The sequence below is a fragment of the Paroedura picta genome, chromosome 15 (assembly GCF_049243985.1).
Source record: "Paroedura picta isolate Pp20150507F chromosome 15, Ppicta_v3.0, whole genome shotgun sequence".
NCBI lineage: Eukaryota > Metazoa > Chordata > Lepidosauria > Squamata > Gekkonidae > Paroedura > Paroedura picta.
In genome coordinates this window covers 18,534,714-18,550,345 of record NC_135383.1, presented here as the reverse complement: position 1 = coordinate 18,550,345, position 15,632 = coordinate 18,534,714, and the positions used below count along the sequence as shown (strand labels likewise).

The window sequence follows — 15,632 nt, the reverse complement described above, 5'->3', positions numbered from 1 at the left end:
GAAACAAGCTTTGTTGGTCTTAAAAACTCCACTGGGCCCAAACTTTGTCCAGCTGCTTCAAACCCACCCAGCTACTCTTGGAAATATTTTCAATACTTGGGGGATGCTAGTGTGCCTTAGAATACAGCATCAAATAATCTGGGTAGATTCAAATTCTTGCTGTTTTGTTTTCTTACCCAATTCTTCAAACATGACTGGAATAAAATCCTAAAATTATCCCTGGGTTTTGTTTGAATTGTCCTTAATTCCCAAACCAACCAGTTCTTCACATCTCTGTAAATTTATAAACACTCGTGGTAAAAAGTACCACCTGGCCCCCCACTTGGTGGGACGCACTCCCAGAGATCAGGGTCCTGACAGAACCCAAACAGTCCAGCAGGGGCTACAAAAGGGAGTTCCTCCACCAGGCATTTGGTTGAGGTTGACCCGGACCATCGCTTTAAATTGGACCCCAGCTCCCCCCCCCCCCCCGCTCCTATTACAACCACCACTAATCTGCCTGACCCACTGGGTGCCAGTAAGAGTTGAGCTGAGGCTCCTTTGCAGTTCTATCATATTATTGCTGTTATCATGTTGGGGTTACTGTTGTACTGTTATTGCTGTTGTCACATGCATTACCTCATGTTATCTGTATTTGTTTCCTGTTCCCTGTAAACCACCGAGGCAGTATATAAATATAAAATATATTATTACGCCCCAGAAGTTAATTTACGACTGTCAGCCAGAACCTTAATGTTTGTTTTGTGATCACTTTTGAGGTGCAATGTTTGAGTAAATTTAGAAGCTTTTAAGACATCAGAACGAGACTAAAGACTTGTTTTCCTAAGAGGTTGCTCCCACTTTTTCCCCATTAAGGGCATCTTTGAACACAAGTAACAACTGGATGTTTTTGGGTATGAAATCCAAGTACATACCCCTAGTAATCAGCCATCAAACTTGAATAATGGCAAGGTCTCCCAACACAAAACTCAGGGTAGCAGGGACTGCCAAAGTCCAGGTTACAGAACTCTTTATTCATCACAACAGTCAAGCAATGTGCAACACAAAACTTTATTAGCTTTTACACAAACAGTCCAGCAGTTACTAAACTTGCATTTACCTTACAATATTAAGACAAACTGCTACAGTGCAAACAAATGTTAGTGGCAACTTGCAAATTAGGGTGCAAACACAATTAACAGCCTCCCCTCAGGCGCAGCACAAGATGGAGGGTTGACTCTTTCTGGATGTTGTAGTCAGAGAGGGTGCGGCCATCTTCAAGCTGCTTGCCGGCAAAGATCAGCCTCTGCTGGTCAGGGGGGATGCCCTCTTTGTCCTGGATCTTGGCCTTCACGTTCTCAATGGTGTCACTGGGCTCCACCTCCAGGGTAATGGTCTTGCCAGTCAGGGTCTTCACAAAGATCTGCATGCCTCCCCTCAGACGAAGCACAAGATGGAGGGTGGACTCCTTCTGGATGTTGTAGTCAGAGAGGGTGCGGCCATCTTCAAGCTGCTTGCCGGCAAAGATCAGCCTCTGCTGGTCAGGAGGGATGCCCTCTTTGTCCTGGATCTTGGCCTTCACGTTCTCAATGGTGTCACTTGGCTCCACCTCCAGGGTAATGGTCTTGCCAGTCAGGGTCTTCACAAAGATCTGCATGCCTCCCCTCAGACGCAGCACAAGATGGAGGGTGGACTCCTTCTGGATGTTGTAGTCAGAGAGGGTGCGGCCATCTTCAAGCTGCTTGCCGGCAAAGATCAGCCTCTGCTGGTCTGGGGGGATGCCCTCTTTGTCCTGGATCTTGGCCTTCACGTTCTCAATGGTGTCACTTGGCTCCACCTCCAGGGTAATGGTCTTGCCAGTCAGGGTCTTCACAAAGATCTGCATGCCTCCCCTCAGACGAAGCACAAGATGGAGGGTGGACTCCTTCTGGATGTTGTAGTCAGAGAGGGTGCGACCATCTTCAAGCTGCTTGCCGGCAAAGATCAGCCTCTGCTGGTCAGGGGGGATGCCCTCTTTGTCCTGGATCTTGGCCTTCACGTTCTCAATGGTGTCACTGGGCTCTACCTCCAGGGTAATGGTCTTGCCAGTCAGGGTCTTCACAAAGATCTGCATGCCTCCCCTCAGACGAAGCACAAGATGGAGGGTGGACTCCTTCTGAATGTTGTAGTCAGAGAGGGTGCGGCCATCTTCAAGCTGCTTGCCGGCAAAGATCAGCCTCTGCTGGTCTGGGGGGATGCCCTCTTTGTCCTGGATCTTGGCCTTCACGTTCTCAATGGTGTCACTGGGCTCCACCTCCAGGGTAATGGTCTTGCCAGTCAGGGTCTTCACAAAGATCTGCATGCCTCCCCTCAGGCGCAGCACAAGATGGAGGGTGGACTCCTTCTGGATATTGTAGTCAGAGAGGGTGCGGCCATCTTCAAGCTGCTTGCCGGCAAAGATCAGCCTCTGCTGGTCTGGGGGGATGCCCTCTTTGTCCTGGATCTTGGCCTTCACGTTCTCAATGGTGTCACTGGGCTCCACCTCCAGGGTAATGGTCTTGCCAGTCAGGGTCTTCACAAAGATCTGCATGCCTCCCCTCAGGCGCAGCACAAGATGGAGGGTGGACTCCTTCTGGATATTGTAGTCAGAGAGGGTGCGGCCATCTTCAAGCTGCTTGCCGGCAAAGATCAGCCTCTGCTGGTCAGGAGGGATGCCCTCTTTGTCCTGGATCTTGGCCTTCACGTTCTCAATGGTGTCACTGGGCTCCACCTCCAGGGTAATGGTCTTGCCAGTCAGGGTCTTCACAAAGATCTGCATTTTGAACTGCAATGACATAACAAATCTACATCACAAACTGAAGAGCCCAACCCTCCTATTCCAATAGGAACAGCAGTCATTTCACTGACTCATACACAGGAACCTGCAATTAAACCCTGCCAGCACCAGAAAACCCTCGCAATGCCTTCTCAGCCTCCTACTCAGAATTCTTAAAACCGAAACCAGAATTTGGATTACCAAGGACAAGTAATTATCACATCATAGGCGATAGGTTTTTTTGCACTAAGAAAGGAATACAACATGAAGGCAATAAAAATATAGCGTTTCCACCCTCCCAAAACAATATAGGGTCACCAACAAAGACCAAATATGCAGGACAGTCCCCCCAACAATTCTTAACAGTGGAATCTTGAATTCCAAATTGCAGATGATCCCATTTTAAAAGCAAAGAACTAAAAATCAGCAGCCAGTAGTCAAAGGGCACATTTTCTTTGGCTTCCCTCCCGTAAGAACCACAACTTAGGGCTCCCTGATGTCCTCTTCGCAGATGGACACTTCTTTTGAGGCTCTTTTTAGAAGACTGATAAATACGGCCTCTCTGGGCTGGAAGGTCAGGACTATTCCCACTTTGTACCCCTCCCTTCAGCTAAATTAGCGGGACGTGACTTATTCGTAATTAAATTCACATTCCGCCCTATCTCCACCGGCTCATTTTAAATTCGATTTGTCAGAGGGACCTCTTGGTTGAAAGGCTCAGCAGAGAAATGAGTCCTCCTCCTCTTTGCTTTTCCGTGTATGGCAAGTCTAATTTTTTTTTTGGGGGGGGGGTTCCTGGTGTTAGGGGCTCCTTTCGCTCTGGCGGTTTTTACCTCAATGGCGCCAAAAGCGCCCTGGCCCCCTCATCCGCGCCCGCCATAAAAACGCCCCATCGCCTCTATCCAGGGACCTCTCCCCCCCCCCCGGTATTCAGGGTCTCGCCACAAAGGACGCCAAGTGACGCCACGGGCCAGCAGCCCCCCGAAGGAGCCGGCCCACCCTCAACGAGCCCCTGGTCTCTCTCACTCGACGACCTCCATTTCCTCGCCTTTACCTTTTTCGCTTCGACCCCTCTCCGCGTATAACAAGTGACCTCTATATTCCTCTTCTCGAAGGCGCTTCACTTCTGTCTGCCCGGCAACGGGTCCGCGGTATTTATAGTCTCTTGTCACTCAACGCCACGCCCTTTGGTGTGTCCCTGCGCGCAAAACTAAAGTCCCGTGACCAGACAATAAAAAACCCTTCTACCTTTCGCGGAAATTATTTATCCCTTCTCACATGAGAAGACACAAAAGAGGGTGTTTTATTTCTCCGTGTTGTCTGCTCAAATAATGTAAAATAAAGGCTGGTGGGCCGATTGAGGCGCGGAAGGATATCTAGTCGGAGGTGAAACGACCCGTTGGCGAACGATGTAGATTTTTCCCCCCAAAGACGAGCGGAGGGAGGGCTTAATTAGCCGTGCTCGTTCGGAATTGGTAGAGCGAGAGAAATACGGCTTTTGATTGGCTCTCGGTAAGGAAAGATCTGGAAGAATCTGGGGGTAGGCAAGATGGAGGTGGGGTAAAGGCGATTAATGGCTAATCGTTGATTGGTGCAGAGTGAGGTCACCCTTGTTGCTAAGGTTCGCCGCGACAAAGAAGCAGATTTCGGGACGGGAGAAAAGTTTTGCGCATGCGGGGAAGGAGAGGGAGCCCGGAACAATGTTGGGGGATGGGAAACACAAACATGGAGGGACAAAGTCCCCTGAAAGGGCTAGAATTTTCTCCCCTTTTTGCTGACCTAGTAGGAGAAATCGATCTCCCCTTCACAAATCAACACTTTATTTCTTCATTCCCCCCTTCTTCCAAGGAGTTTAAGGCAGGGTCAATGTGGTGTTCACCTTCTTTTGTTCCTTACAACGTCCTTGTGAGGTAGGCTAGATTCAGAGTGCCTGGCGCTTCGAGGGAGAATTTGAACTTGGATCTCTCCTGACAATTTAAATCACCTCCAGATGCAATTCCAAACGCTGAAGTGTTCCCTTGGTTTGACTGTTGCCTGAGCCATTCCAAAATCAAAGAGGGAAGGACTGATTGGTGCAATACATAAGGAGGAAGATTGTCATTTAATGACAACCTTTCACGTTGATCCTCAAGGCAGATTACCAAATGTTTTAAAAAACATCTCTTTCAAGCTGTAAAGATCTTTCAAAACAATAGACAACAGCTTAGGGTTACCGTATTTTGAAAAGGAAAAGAGGACATTTCCCAACTTACTACTATAAAGAACTGAGCACTGTGACACATCTCTTTTTAAACTCCCCTTCTACTGAGGCTGCTAGCTGGGAATGCTCTTAGATTTCCAGCCCCCAAAGATGACATTTTCATCAGTTGTTAAAGAAAGAACACAAAAGAAGATGGATGCCAAAAGAGAGGACATGTCCTCTAAAAAGAGGACATCTGATCACCTTTGCTTAGGGTTTATCGGCAGGAACAAACAACATATTTGGGGGTGTTTAGTGGTTGAAACACTGTAGATCCCCTTCTCTATGTAAACATGACTTAGAAGAATGTGTGCCTTTGCACATAATAGGGATGATAAAATAGACTAAAAAGATAACAAATTCACATTAAATAATCATGAGCCGATTACATTTTTATTCACATGAAAAGTCTGTTCCTGGAACAGTGTTTTCCCCCTTCCACCATTTAAAAATTGTTCTGATTGTTGGTTATTTTTAAAACTTTTTTTCAAAAAACCATGTTGTAAAGCTTACAAAGTTACAGTGATGAAACATTTACACTGTTACGACATTTGTGAGTGCTTAACCTATCTGGACTTTGACAGGAAATTTTGTGAAACCATTTCTTCTTCTGCTCTCACCTGAAATTAATCTAGTTTGTATCACATACAGTATCTTGCTGCCTTTGAAACGGCATCAGATCCAGTTTTTCTTTTAGACAGACTGGAGAGAAACAGCACCCCACCCTATGCTCATGATAGCATTCCACATATCGCTCACATTTGTCAATCTGGAACTTCTGGGAAAGGTTCCTGCTCTTTTTAACATCTTTCTATCATGTTTTAATCCCACCTTTCCTCTCAGCAGTCAGGATGCCATCCCTAGTTCTCCCTTCTTCCGTGTCATCTTACAACAGTCCTGTGAGGTAGGTTGGGCAGAGAAAAATCAGATGTAATATTAGAAAGTGGTCTGCAGAGCAGAACTGAATTTTTTCCCATGTAGTTTTCTCTTTTTCGGTAGTGGACAAATAACTACCTCTTTGGCTGAGGAAAGGTACCCTGAATTATTAATTGATTGATAATAGGATGGACTCGTTACATGATTTCAGAAGCCAGGATGGGCAAGGATCCAGGGCTCAAGTACTGGCCTTACAGATCTCAGGATCTTGTCAACATCCATTTTAGAAACTGGATCAAAATGGCATATAAATAGACCAGGCAGTGCATCAGGCGTTCTTTCTGGTGGATGAATGTGGTAACCGGCATCCAAATCAGAGTATACTCTTTATATATTTTTAAATGTTATAGGGAATTGTCTGTTCCTGAGTCAATAAAAGCTCTGAATGAGGTCAACACATGCCCAGCTACCTTGAACAATTGGGATAGTTGTAAACTAGCTGATGCATCACTAGCAGGGAAGTAACACTCTTTTGCTGCACAACCATCATCACTGTGTCATAGGTCTTCCAATGGGCTCCATTGCCTGATCTGTGAGATCCAAGACAGGTTCTCCACCCATGGCACTCTGTATGACTCCTACCCCTCTTCTAGTCACCCAGTTCTGTGGTAAACCAGGCCACGGGGTTTGACCTCCACTCCCCAACAAAGGGCAACCTGGTTGATAGTTTTAAGGAGCTCTCATCACAGCCTCAACAAAGTACATATTTGGAATCCTAAAATCCCCCAAAGCATTTCGGAATCTAGTAGGATCCATGACCTTCCATTTTACTCCCTCACCTTGAATAGAGAATGGTCAGGCTACGATTCAGGCTGGATCTCTAACCTCCAAACTAAACCTTATTACTGGCTGTATCTCTCCTGAGTGGAAAAAGTGTCATTTGGGGAGCAGGATCTGCTCCTGGGTGCAGATTTTTAAATTGCTGAATTAGCAACTGTGCTGGAAACACAGGCTTTCCTACCATGATTGCTATTCTTTGTCTGTCGATATTTTCAAAGGACAATTATTTTCTTTCATTATTACACTGAAACAATGCAGAACGAGATAAACGGGGCTTAAGCAAAGAAACCATGTCATTGTTCAAAGCCAGTTTCTCCCCCCCCCCACCTCCTTTGAAACTTTTTTTTTTAAGGTGTAACTAAAGGACTAAAAGCTTTAATATTCTTTTGCCAGAGCTGGAGGATCTTTGTGAAAGCATTGTTTTACTGAACCTGTGCATTTTGACCTATTTATGTTGGATCACATGCTGAGGTTGTACCGCTTTTGCGGGGAACTTCTGGAACGTAGATTATTCTGGAAGGCCTTTAAAATCTCTCCCCTCCCCTTGTTCTGAGAATCCAGGATGACTAAGCGCTCCAGAGCAGCAGGTGACTGTAACACATGGCTAACAACCAACGTGTAGGGGGGAGGGAACAGACCTTGCGACCAGACCAGCAAGATTGCATTTGCACTCTAGAATTTCTCGGAAGCAACAAGAGTCCTCAGGAAGCGGAGCTGAGGTTTTAAATAAAGGATTCTGGGCAGCAATCCAGAAGAACCTGTTACATGGAAAAAGGAGTTCAGTGTTTTCCCAAGAAAAGTCCTTCATACACATTTGTACAGGATTATTGCACCCCCCCCCTACACTGCCCCGTTGCACAAAGGCAATGTGAATGAGTCCACGTCTCCTATTTTAAAAACGGCCTGGTAAACAGGGTTGGGTTGTTTTTGCCTCAGGCACTTGGGTTGGACTCACAAGGCAACATATTTGTTTTCCAGGCAATTGAAGACGAGAGTTTGGATGACCTAACAGCCTCGAAAAGCCAGCTGTGAGGTAAAGACCTTTAATGTGCCCGGACTTGCCTTTCTAGACCAGGTTCGGATCCTTGGTAGAGAATGTTTCTAAACCAGCACTCCAATGAAGCGTGGGGTAAACAAGTGAAAAATATGCAAGAGGTGAGTTTCATGGTTATGGATATGTAAATATTTTATCCCGTTTTTCTCCCCGGTTGAGATTCAAGGCAGAGTTGTTTGTTTGTTTACTGACCGCTCTGCCTGGGCCAGCCATCTCAAGGCAGTTAACAACAAAGTTAAATACGCAACAATCTAAAACAGTTAAAAACACAACAGTCTAAAACAGTTAAAACTTACTAGTGATGGTGACGAAAGGGAACCACCACATTCACAGGAATTAAATCTCTGAATCCTAGAGCCAGGAGACAAGATCATAAAAAGGCCTTGGCCTCTCTGACCTGTTGCTGTACCTCCAGAGGAACTGGTTGGCCACTGTGTGAAGCAGAATGCTGGACTAGATGGCCTACTGATCTGACCCAGCAGAGCTCTTCTTATGTTTTTTTAATGTAAATAAGCAAACAAAGAAAAACAGAATAGGAAATACTAGTTTACATAGAGGGCAATTAAAATGTGGTCAGCCAGATTTTCTGGCCAGAAATAGGACACAGAGGCCAATTCCTTCCCCCGATATTGTCTCCTGGCTCTGGGATTTAGAGCAGCTGTCCCTAACCCCCGGTCCAGGGATTGGTACCGGTCCGTGGATCAGTCGGTACTGGGCCGCAGCTCCTCCTCGTCCTCCTCCCCAGCTGCTGCCTCTGGGGCTGCCCTGCCACTCTGCCGCCGGGCTCACCTTTGGTGTTCTCCAGCAGCCACCGTGGCTGGGGTTCCCCCTCGGCGTGGCACTGCGGAGCTGCTGTTAGTAGCGCCCCCCAGCGGGCAGTGGGAAGTCAGGGGCACCAATGGGAAAGGAAGTGGAGCAGGGACTCAGGTGGGTGGTGGCAACGTCTCTCAGCAAAAGACTACCCCCCCCCCGGGCCTCAGTAGAATTGTCAAGCATTGACCCGTCCCCGGTGATAAAAAGGCTGGGGATTACTGATTTAGAGGATTAATGCCTCTGAATGTGGAGGTTCCCCCCAGTTAGCTTTGCTAGTAGCCATTGATAGACTTCACAAATCTTGTTGAATCCACTTTTTACAACTGTTTATTCCCCTCCCCAAATGGCCAATGATGGGCCTGGAGGGGGTGGAAAGGGGAGTGCCTCAAGTGGGCATGTCCACAGCTATGCTTCCCAGCCATTTTTGCCACTTCTGGGTTTTCTTGAAGCCTGAAGAATGTTTCAGGGGTTTCTCAATGGTAGAAAAAAGTTGAGAGCGGCTGTCCTAGACTAAAGGGTATCCTGACCCCCGGTCACAAGGCAGACTTGCCCAGAGGCAGAATGTGCATATTTCCCTTAGTGCAACTCCTACAGACTAACCGTATGCTAGATATTAAAGTGAGAATCTCAGTAGCATTCAGGCTCCTTGCAAACAAATCGTGAAGCTGTGGGTGCTTTCCCGACCCCCCCCCCCAACAATTACTAAGCAGGAAGCAAGAGAAGAAATAGCTTCAGAGGGCAGCCAAAGGTTAGTCTGCAGTAGAACAGACATATTTGATTTCAGGAGCACCTTAGAGACCAATAAGGTTTTTTTGGGGGGGGGAGGGGAGAGATGAGCTTTTATGATGATGCTACTACATTTGGATCTAGAAGGGGAGAGCAGTGTCTGTCCTTCTCTTTCTTTCAGCAGCCAGCATAAAATAGATCTGGGACCCCATCCCCACCAGGCACAATTTCCATGCAAGCCCCTGTGAAATGGAGAGAGGCCATGCCAGATCATTGGGCCCTGTTGCAAAGTCCCTTCATTTTCAAGAAGGCTTAGTCAGGAGACATTGTTTGCTCCTTTTGGCCAAACTTCTCAGTCTGAGTCACAAAGCAGGCAGCTCTCTCCAGAACTCTGCTGAGTCACGATGCAGAAGCCTGGTGGAAAGACAGCAAAGAGGGAGGAGGGGATAGAAAACACCCACATTCCTTAGCTAGTGAACTTCAGCGCCAGTATCTGTAGATGTTTCTTCCCTCTACTTCTCCCCCTTTCTTCACAAATCAGAGAATGTTCCAAGTTGCAGCCTGGAATTTTACAGACCAGTCAGGATTCTGTTTTGAAAACAGCTGAGATGCTGAGGCTCACAGGAAGTTTACCCTGGCAGAAGTGAGATCCTTCTTAGCTTGAGGGAAGCAGCCCTAAACTTGGACTAATATGCCCTTGAAGGGTCAATACACGTGGATGACCATCTATACACCAAAAATTCCCTGGCAGCACCTGGTTGGCATTGTTGGCACAGGTACTAAACAGGTGATTTTTGAAGCATCAGAAGTTACTTGTTCTTGCTTACAGGATATGCTCTTTAAAGGGGATGGGGGTGTAATGTCTCTGCCCTCAGGCTGTACAGTGTTCACCTTTATATTCCAGCTACATTCTGATACCCAAAATAGTGAAGGCAAGTGTGGCTCATCGGGGAGGGAAAGGGGGAAGGCAGAGTTCCCACTGACTCATCAAAATAAGAGAGTCAAGAGACACTGGAGGAGAAAAAGGGTCAGTCTGGGGAAATTCAAAGGAGTTGTTATTAGAGTTTTGAGGGAGGAGTAGAGGAAAGCAGCACAGCTGCAGGATAGCCAACTGTTCTAGCCACAGAACCAGCTTGGTGTGGTGGTTAAAAGTGCTGGCTTCTAATCTGGTGAGCTGGGTTTGATTCCCTACTCTGCCATGTGCAGCCAGCTGGGTTTAGGGATAGTCACAGTCCTGATACAGCTGTTCTCACAGAACAGTCCTGTCAGAATTCTCTCAGCCTCACCTACATCACAGGGTGTCTGATCCGGGGAGAGGAGGGGAAGGAGATTGTGAGCTGCATTGAGACTCCTTCTGGGAGTAAAAACCGGGGTATAAAAACCATCTCTTCTCATGGCCAATACAAATGTGAATCCTTATACCACAAATGTATTGGGTGAATGTCACACATCCTCTGCTCCCCTTCTACAAAATGGGAAGAACCATACTCTTGGGACTGTCAGGAGAACAAAGATGCATAAAGTGTCTTATAAAGATAAATAATGGTCCATTTTTATCCCACTGTTCCTCCACCACTGACCCAACCCAACTCTTGCTTGGCTTCATCAAGGGCCTCCCAATCACACCCTTTCAGCAGAGACAGCTTCCAGCTGACCCAGGTCCCATTTGATTTAATTTCTTTAAGTTGCATGTTGCTTGTCTGTCCCCTTTGCCGTTCTCTCTATGTGTGTTTGCTGTACAGACCTGCAAATATCAGTAAAAACAATGCCACCCATGATTCAAATAATGTTACTATAAAGCAACCTCTCTACAGACCACTGAGTTCTGTGGGAATTGTTCTCAGGACAGAGGGCATCCGGTGGAATTTATAAGCTTGTAGCCTGGAGTGCTTTTTCAGGAGTCATGCCCTTCAGGGGAACACTCCATCCTGCCTCTTGACACCCAGCGGAGGAAGGGAAGTTAGAAGAGGGTGTGAGAAAAACTGATAAGAGCCAGAAAGGTGGTAAGAACACAGAATCATATAGTTTGAAGGGGCCACACAGGCCATCTAGTCCAGGGGTAGTCAACCTGTGGTCCTCCAGATGTTCATGGACTACAATTCCCATGAGCCCCTGCCAGCAAATGCTGGCAGGGGCTCATGGGAATTGTAGTCCATGGATATCTGGAGGACCACAGGTTGACTACCTCATTCTAGTCCAACCTCCTGCTCACTGCAGTTTGGTGACAAAAGTACCAGACCCAATAGAGAGCCCTTTGGCATCCCTCTGCTCGACTCCCTCCAATCTGCCAAAATACTATTGACAACTACTCTTTGGGCACAGTTTTCTAACCAGTTCCCTATCCACCTCAACATCCGAAAATCCAGACTGCCGTCCTCCAGTTTACCCATCAGAATATCATGAGGAACCTGGTCAAAGGTCTTACTGAAATCCAAGTAAACAACATCAACTGACATTCCACAATCTAGCAAGCCCATCAGTTGGACAAAGAAGGAGAGCATTGTCCTGGCAGGACCTGTTGGAGAGAAATCCAAGCCATGTTGGATCAGACCAATGGCCCATCCTGTCCAACACTCTGTGTTACACAGTGGACAAAACCCATGGGCCATCAGGAGAACGACCAGCACGGCTAGAACTCCAGAAGCCCTCCCACTGTTGCCCTCCAAGTACCAAGAGTGCAGAGTATAATTGCCTCAGGCATAAGTATATAAGAAAAGCCATGTTGGATCAGGCCAAAGACCTTTCCAATCCAACACTCTGTGCCACAATCTTTAAAAATGAGAAACAGGGCCTCAATGGTGCTAAAAGATCCTATTGGATGCATGACATTTATGAATAGCTCCCACATACCTGCCCTCTGACTACCTGACTCAGACTGTTATGTGTGACACAAGGACTCAGAATGCCTGCTAGCATTTCTTAATGTCTGGGATATTATCCCTCATTATCTACATGGGTGGCCATATTAGTCCATAGCAGCAACATGAAACAAGTCTGGGGGCTCCTAAAAGACATCAGGAGTGCCCCTGAGTCAGAGCAGACTTCCTCAAATTCAGCCAAGTTTCCATCCCATTAGGCAGATAACATTTCTACATGGTTCTATGTTAGCCCCTGAATTTCTTGTTGCTGGGAGATGAGGTAGGACTAAAACCAGAAAGAATATGGAAAGAGAAATGGGAGTGGGGGAGCGGCAGAAGCAGCAGCTGCAGACCCAAAGCTTCCAGTGAATCTTCTCTCCTATCTGGTTCAAACCAAACACAAGCTGCCAGGATTAGATGTCACGACCTGGGCAGTTTTGCTTCTGCTGAGCAGCTCAGGGAGGGGCAGGTTTGCCAACACTCCAAAGTTTCACAGTGACTCACATCTGCATTAACTATCGGGATGCGTTGGGAATGAGAATAACAGGAAGTGACCGTTTCCGTTTCCTAGATGCTAGAAAATTAAGAGATGCCATCTAGATATGTTTTTTTTTAAAATCTCATTCTGTATTTACAATCTTTAAAGTCACCTGCCACCCTGCAAGGGTCCTGTCACCAGTGGAGTTAGTGGCATCACAGGCTGGCTTTTAAAAGGCCAGCACAGTTTGCATGCTGTTGGTTTTTTTTAAGAAGAGTTGGTTCTTATATGCCACTTTTCACTACCCGAAGGAGGCTCAAAGCGGCTTACAGTCGCCTTCCCTTTCCTCTCCCCACAACAGACACCCTGTGAGGTGGGTGAGGCTGAGAGAGCCCTGATATCACTGCTCGGTCAAAACAGTTTTATCAGTGCCATGGCGAGCCCAAGGTCACCCAGCTGGTTGCATGTGGGGGAGTGCAGAATCGAACCTGGCATGCCAGATTAGAAGTCCACACTCCTAACCACTACACCAAACTGGCTCTCAGTTAAGTCCTGTTTCCCAAAGGGACAGCTGTACATGTCATCCACTAAATTGCCTCTGGCCTTCTCTGGCTCACATATGAGCCTCAGGGGGCAGATTGAATGGCACCATTTCCCCCTGCATGGGGAATATCCCTGAGGACCACTTTTGGGGAACAAACTCTCCGCAAACAGAAATCCCTTACAGCAGGGGTAGTCAACCTGCGGTCCTCCGGATGTTCATGGACTACAATTCCCATGAGCCCCTGCCAGCAAATACTGGCAGGGGCTCATGGGAATTGTAGTCCATGAACATCCGGAGGACCACAGGTTGACTACCCCTGCCTTACAGCATGCAAAAGTGAGAGGGAGAGAGAAATTTCTTCCTGCTAGGCTAGCTTTCTGTTTTAAAGGGAGCTTGGAAGCACAGGACCATTCAAGGGCGAAGCTTCCCTCCCCACACTGCCATCTGGCAAGTTACACTCTGTTTGGGTACACTCTGCCTTTTCACATATGGATCAGGCTTGAGTGTCCCGTGTCTGCATGTGAGAATGCCACTGAAGCAGGACAGGGAATGGAGAAAGGGAGGTGGTTTCCCCTGAAGGTGCAGGTATGATCTTTGGATTAAAGAAGTGCAGAAAGCAAAACCTGTTTACGAAAGAGCCCATGGGTATCATGTTGCCTCGTCCCAGACTGGCAGTCCTGTCACCCAGCTGAGTTTCCAGCTGGGCTGCCTCCTGCCAGCAAACACTTCTGTCATGTGTGTAAAGGCAGGCTCCATTTCCCTTGTCCTGCCTTTAACCCACCCTCCTGCCAGCGGATGCAAACCTCCTCTAATCCTTCCTGGTGACTTCAGGCTCAAAGTGCCAACCAAGCAACATTTTCCTGCCCTGAACAATAAAGCAATGTTCAGCGAGGACTGAGGTCGAGGAAACTCTGGAGTCTGCCAGGCTCTGACCAAATTCCACTCTGGCCTGATCTGGCCTTTCCCTGGAAAACAATATTTTTGAAATCTAAAGTCAGGTGTCCTCTTCCAACTCTCCTTCGGCATCAAAGTTCAAGGAGCTCATGTTCAGGAGACAGCTGTGCTCAGCTTGGGGTCGTGGTGTACTAATGGCTTCTAATCTGGAGAACTGGGTTTGATTCTCCATTCCTACTCCACCGCATGCAGCCAGCTGGGTGACCTTGGGCTAGTCACACTTCTCTCAGCCCCACCTGCCTCACAAGGTGCCTGTTGTGGGGCAAGCCAGCATGGTATCCTGGTTACAAGCAGTGGCCTCTAATATGAAAAACTGGTGTGAGATTCCCCACATGCAGTCAGCTGGGCAACCTTGGGCCAATGTCAGTTCTCTCAGAACTCTCTCAGCCCTACCTCCCTCACAGGGTGTCTGTTGTGAGGAGAGGAAGGGGAGGCAACTGCAAGCTGCTTTGAGACTCCTTCGGGTAGTAAAGAGGGGGGGTACAAAAAACAGCTCTCCTCTGTGTATTGTTCCAATTTTAGTATATGTGCTGCCGAAGTGAACACAAAAAACAACTCTCTCAAGAGAACTGTCGCCTTCTTCTTGCCTAAACCCTGACTTTTACAAATAGGTTCTAGGCAAAGGGTAGTCAAACTGCGGCCCTCCAAATGTCCATGGACTACAATTCCCAGGAGCCCCTGCCAGCGAATGCTGGCAGGGGCTCCTGGGAATTGTAGTCCATGGACATCTGGAGGGCCGTAGTTTGACTACCCCTGTTCTAGGCTGACTGTCCCCCTAAACAGAACCTGCTTCCGGATTATAACCAGAGACAACGCTTGAAGCATTGCAGCAGAATGGGAGATGTTTACTCTCTGGCTTTCGGGGCTTCATGGCCTTCGGTTCCCATTATTAGGAGTGACTTCACCCCGTTAGGTAAGGCTGCAGGAAGCGCACCCAGTCACCCCAGCTCATATCACGAGGGCATGGGTGTTCGAGCGCCTATTTAGAAGGTGCTGGTATGCATCGCCCAGAGTTGCAGCTGAGTCATCCTGGCTGTTTATAGGTTGCTTTGGCTGGAGGCCTCAGAGGGCTGTAAGGTGAAGACTATCCAATGGATCCCCTTTTTAGGATGTGATGGGAGAAATGGGGGGGGGGGAGACCACTGGCCAATTTCAGCTGAGCAAAGACAAGCCAGCTGGCCACCATTGTCCCCCTTCATTAATCTCTTCTGTACTTGCCCTAGTTCTCTAGCCAGGCCCAAAGGAAGTGCTGTGGCTTAGTAGTGGCACATCTGCCTGGCAAGCAGAAGGTCCCAGGTTCAATCCCCGGCATTTCCTGTTGAAAAGTCATCAGCGTTAAAGCTTGCTGCTTGATACTCTGGAGATCCGCTGACAGTCTGGTAGATCTCATTGGCCTTGATGCGCTGCAGGTATAAGGCAGCTTCCTGTGACCATGAGTTTTGGCTCAGCATTGAGATGTTTGGCCTGTGTGGTGCAG

The 15,632-nt window shown here is 47.6% G+C and overlaps 1 protein-coding gene across 2 annotated transcripts; it reads right to left on the bottom strand.

Moving 5' to 3' along the window:
• Positions 1 to 1,031: 1,031 nt before the first annotated feature.
• Positions 1,032 to 4,073, bottom strand: UBB (ubiquitin B). Of its 2 annotated transcripts, none has more exons than XM_077312720.1 (2): positions 3,828 to 4,073; positions 1,032 to 2,782 (listed from the first exon to the last, which is right to left on the bottom strand). In XM_077312720.1, the coding sequence occupies exon 2, from the start codon at positions 2,774 to 2,776 to the stop codon at positions 1,175 to 1,177; it is 1,602 nt and encodes a 533-aa protein (XP_077168835.1). In that variant the 5' UTR covers positions 2,777 to 2,782; positions 3,828 to 4,073; the 3' UTR covers positions 1,032 to 1,174. The 2 variants fall into 2 exon arrangements, with proteins under 2 accessions (XP_077168835.1, XP_077168836.1); XM_077312721.1 differs by lacking the exon at positions 3,828 to 4,073 and adding an exon at positions 3,607 to 3,630.
• Positions 4,074 to 15,632: the final 11,559 nt, after the last annotated feature.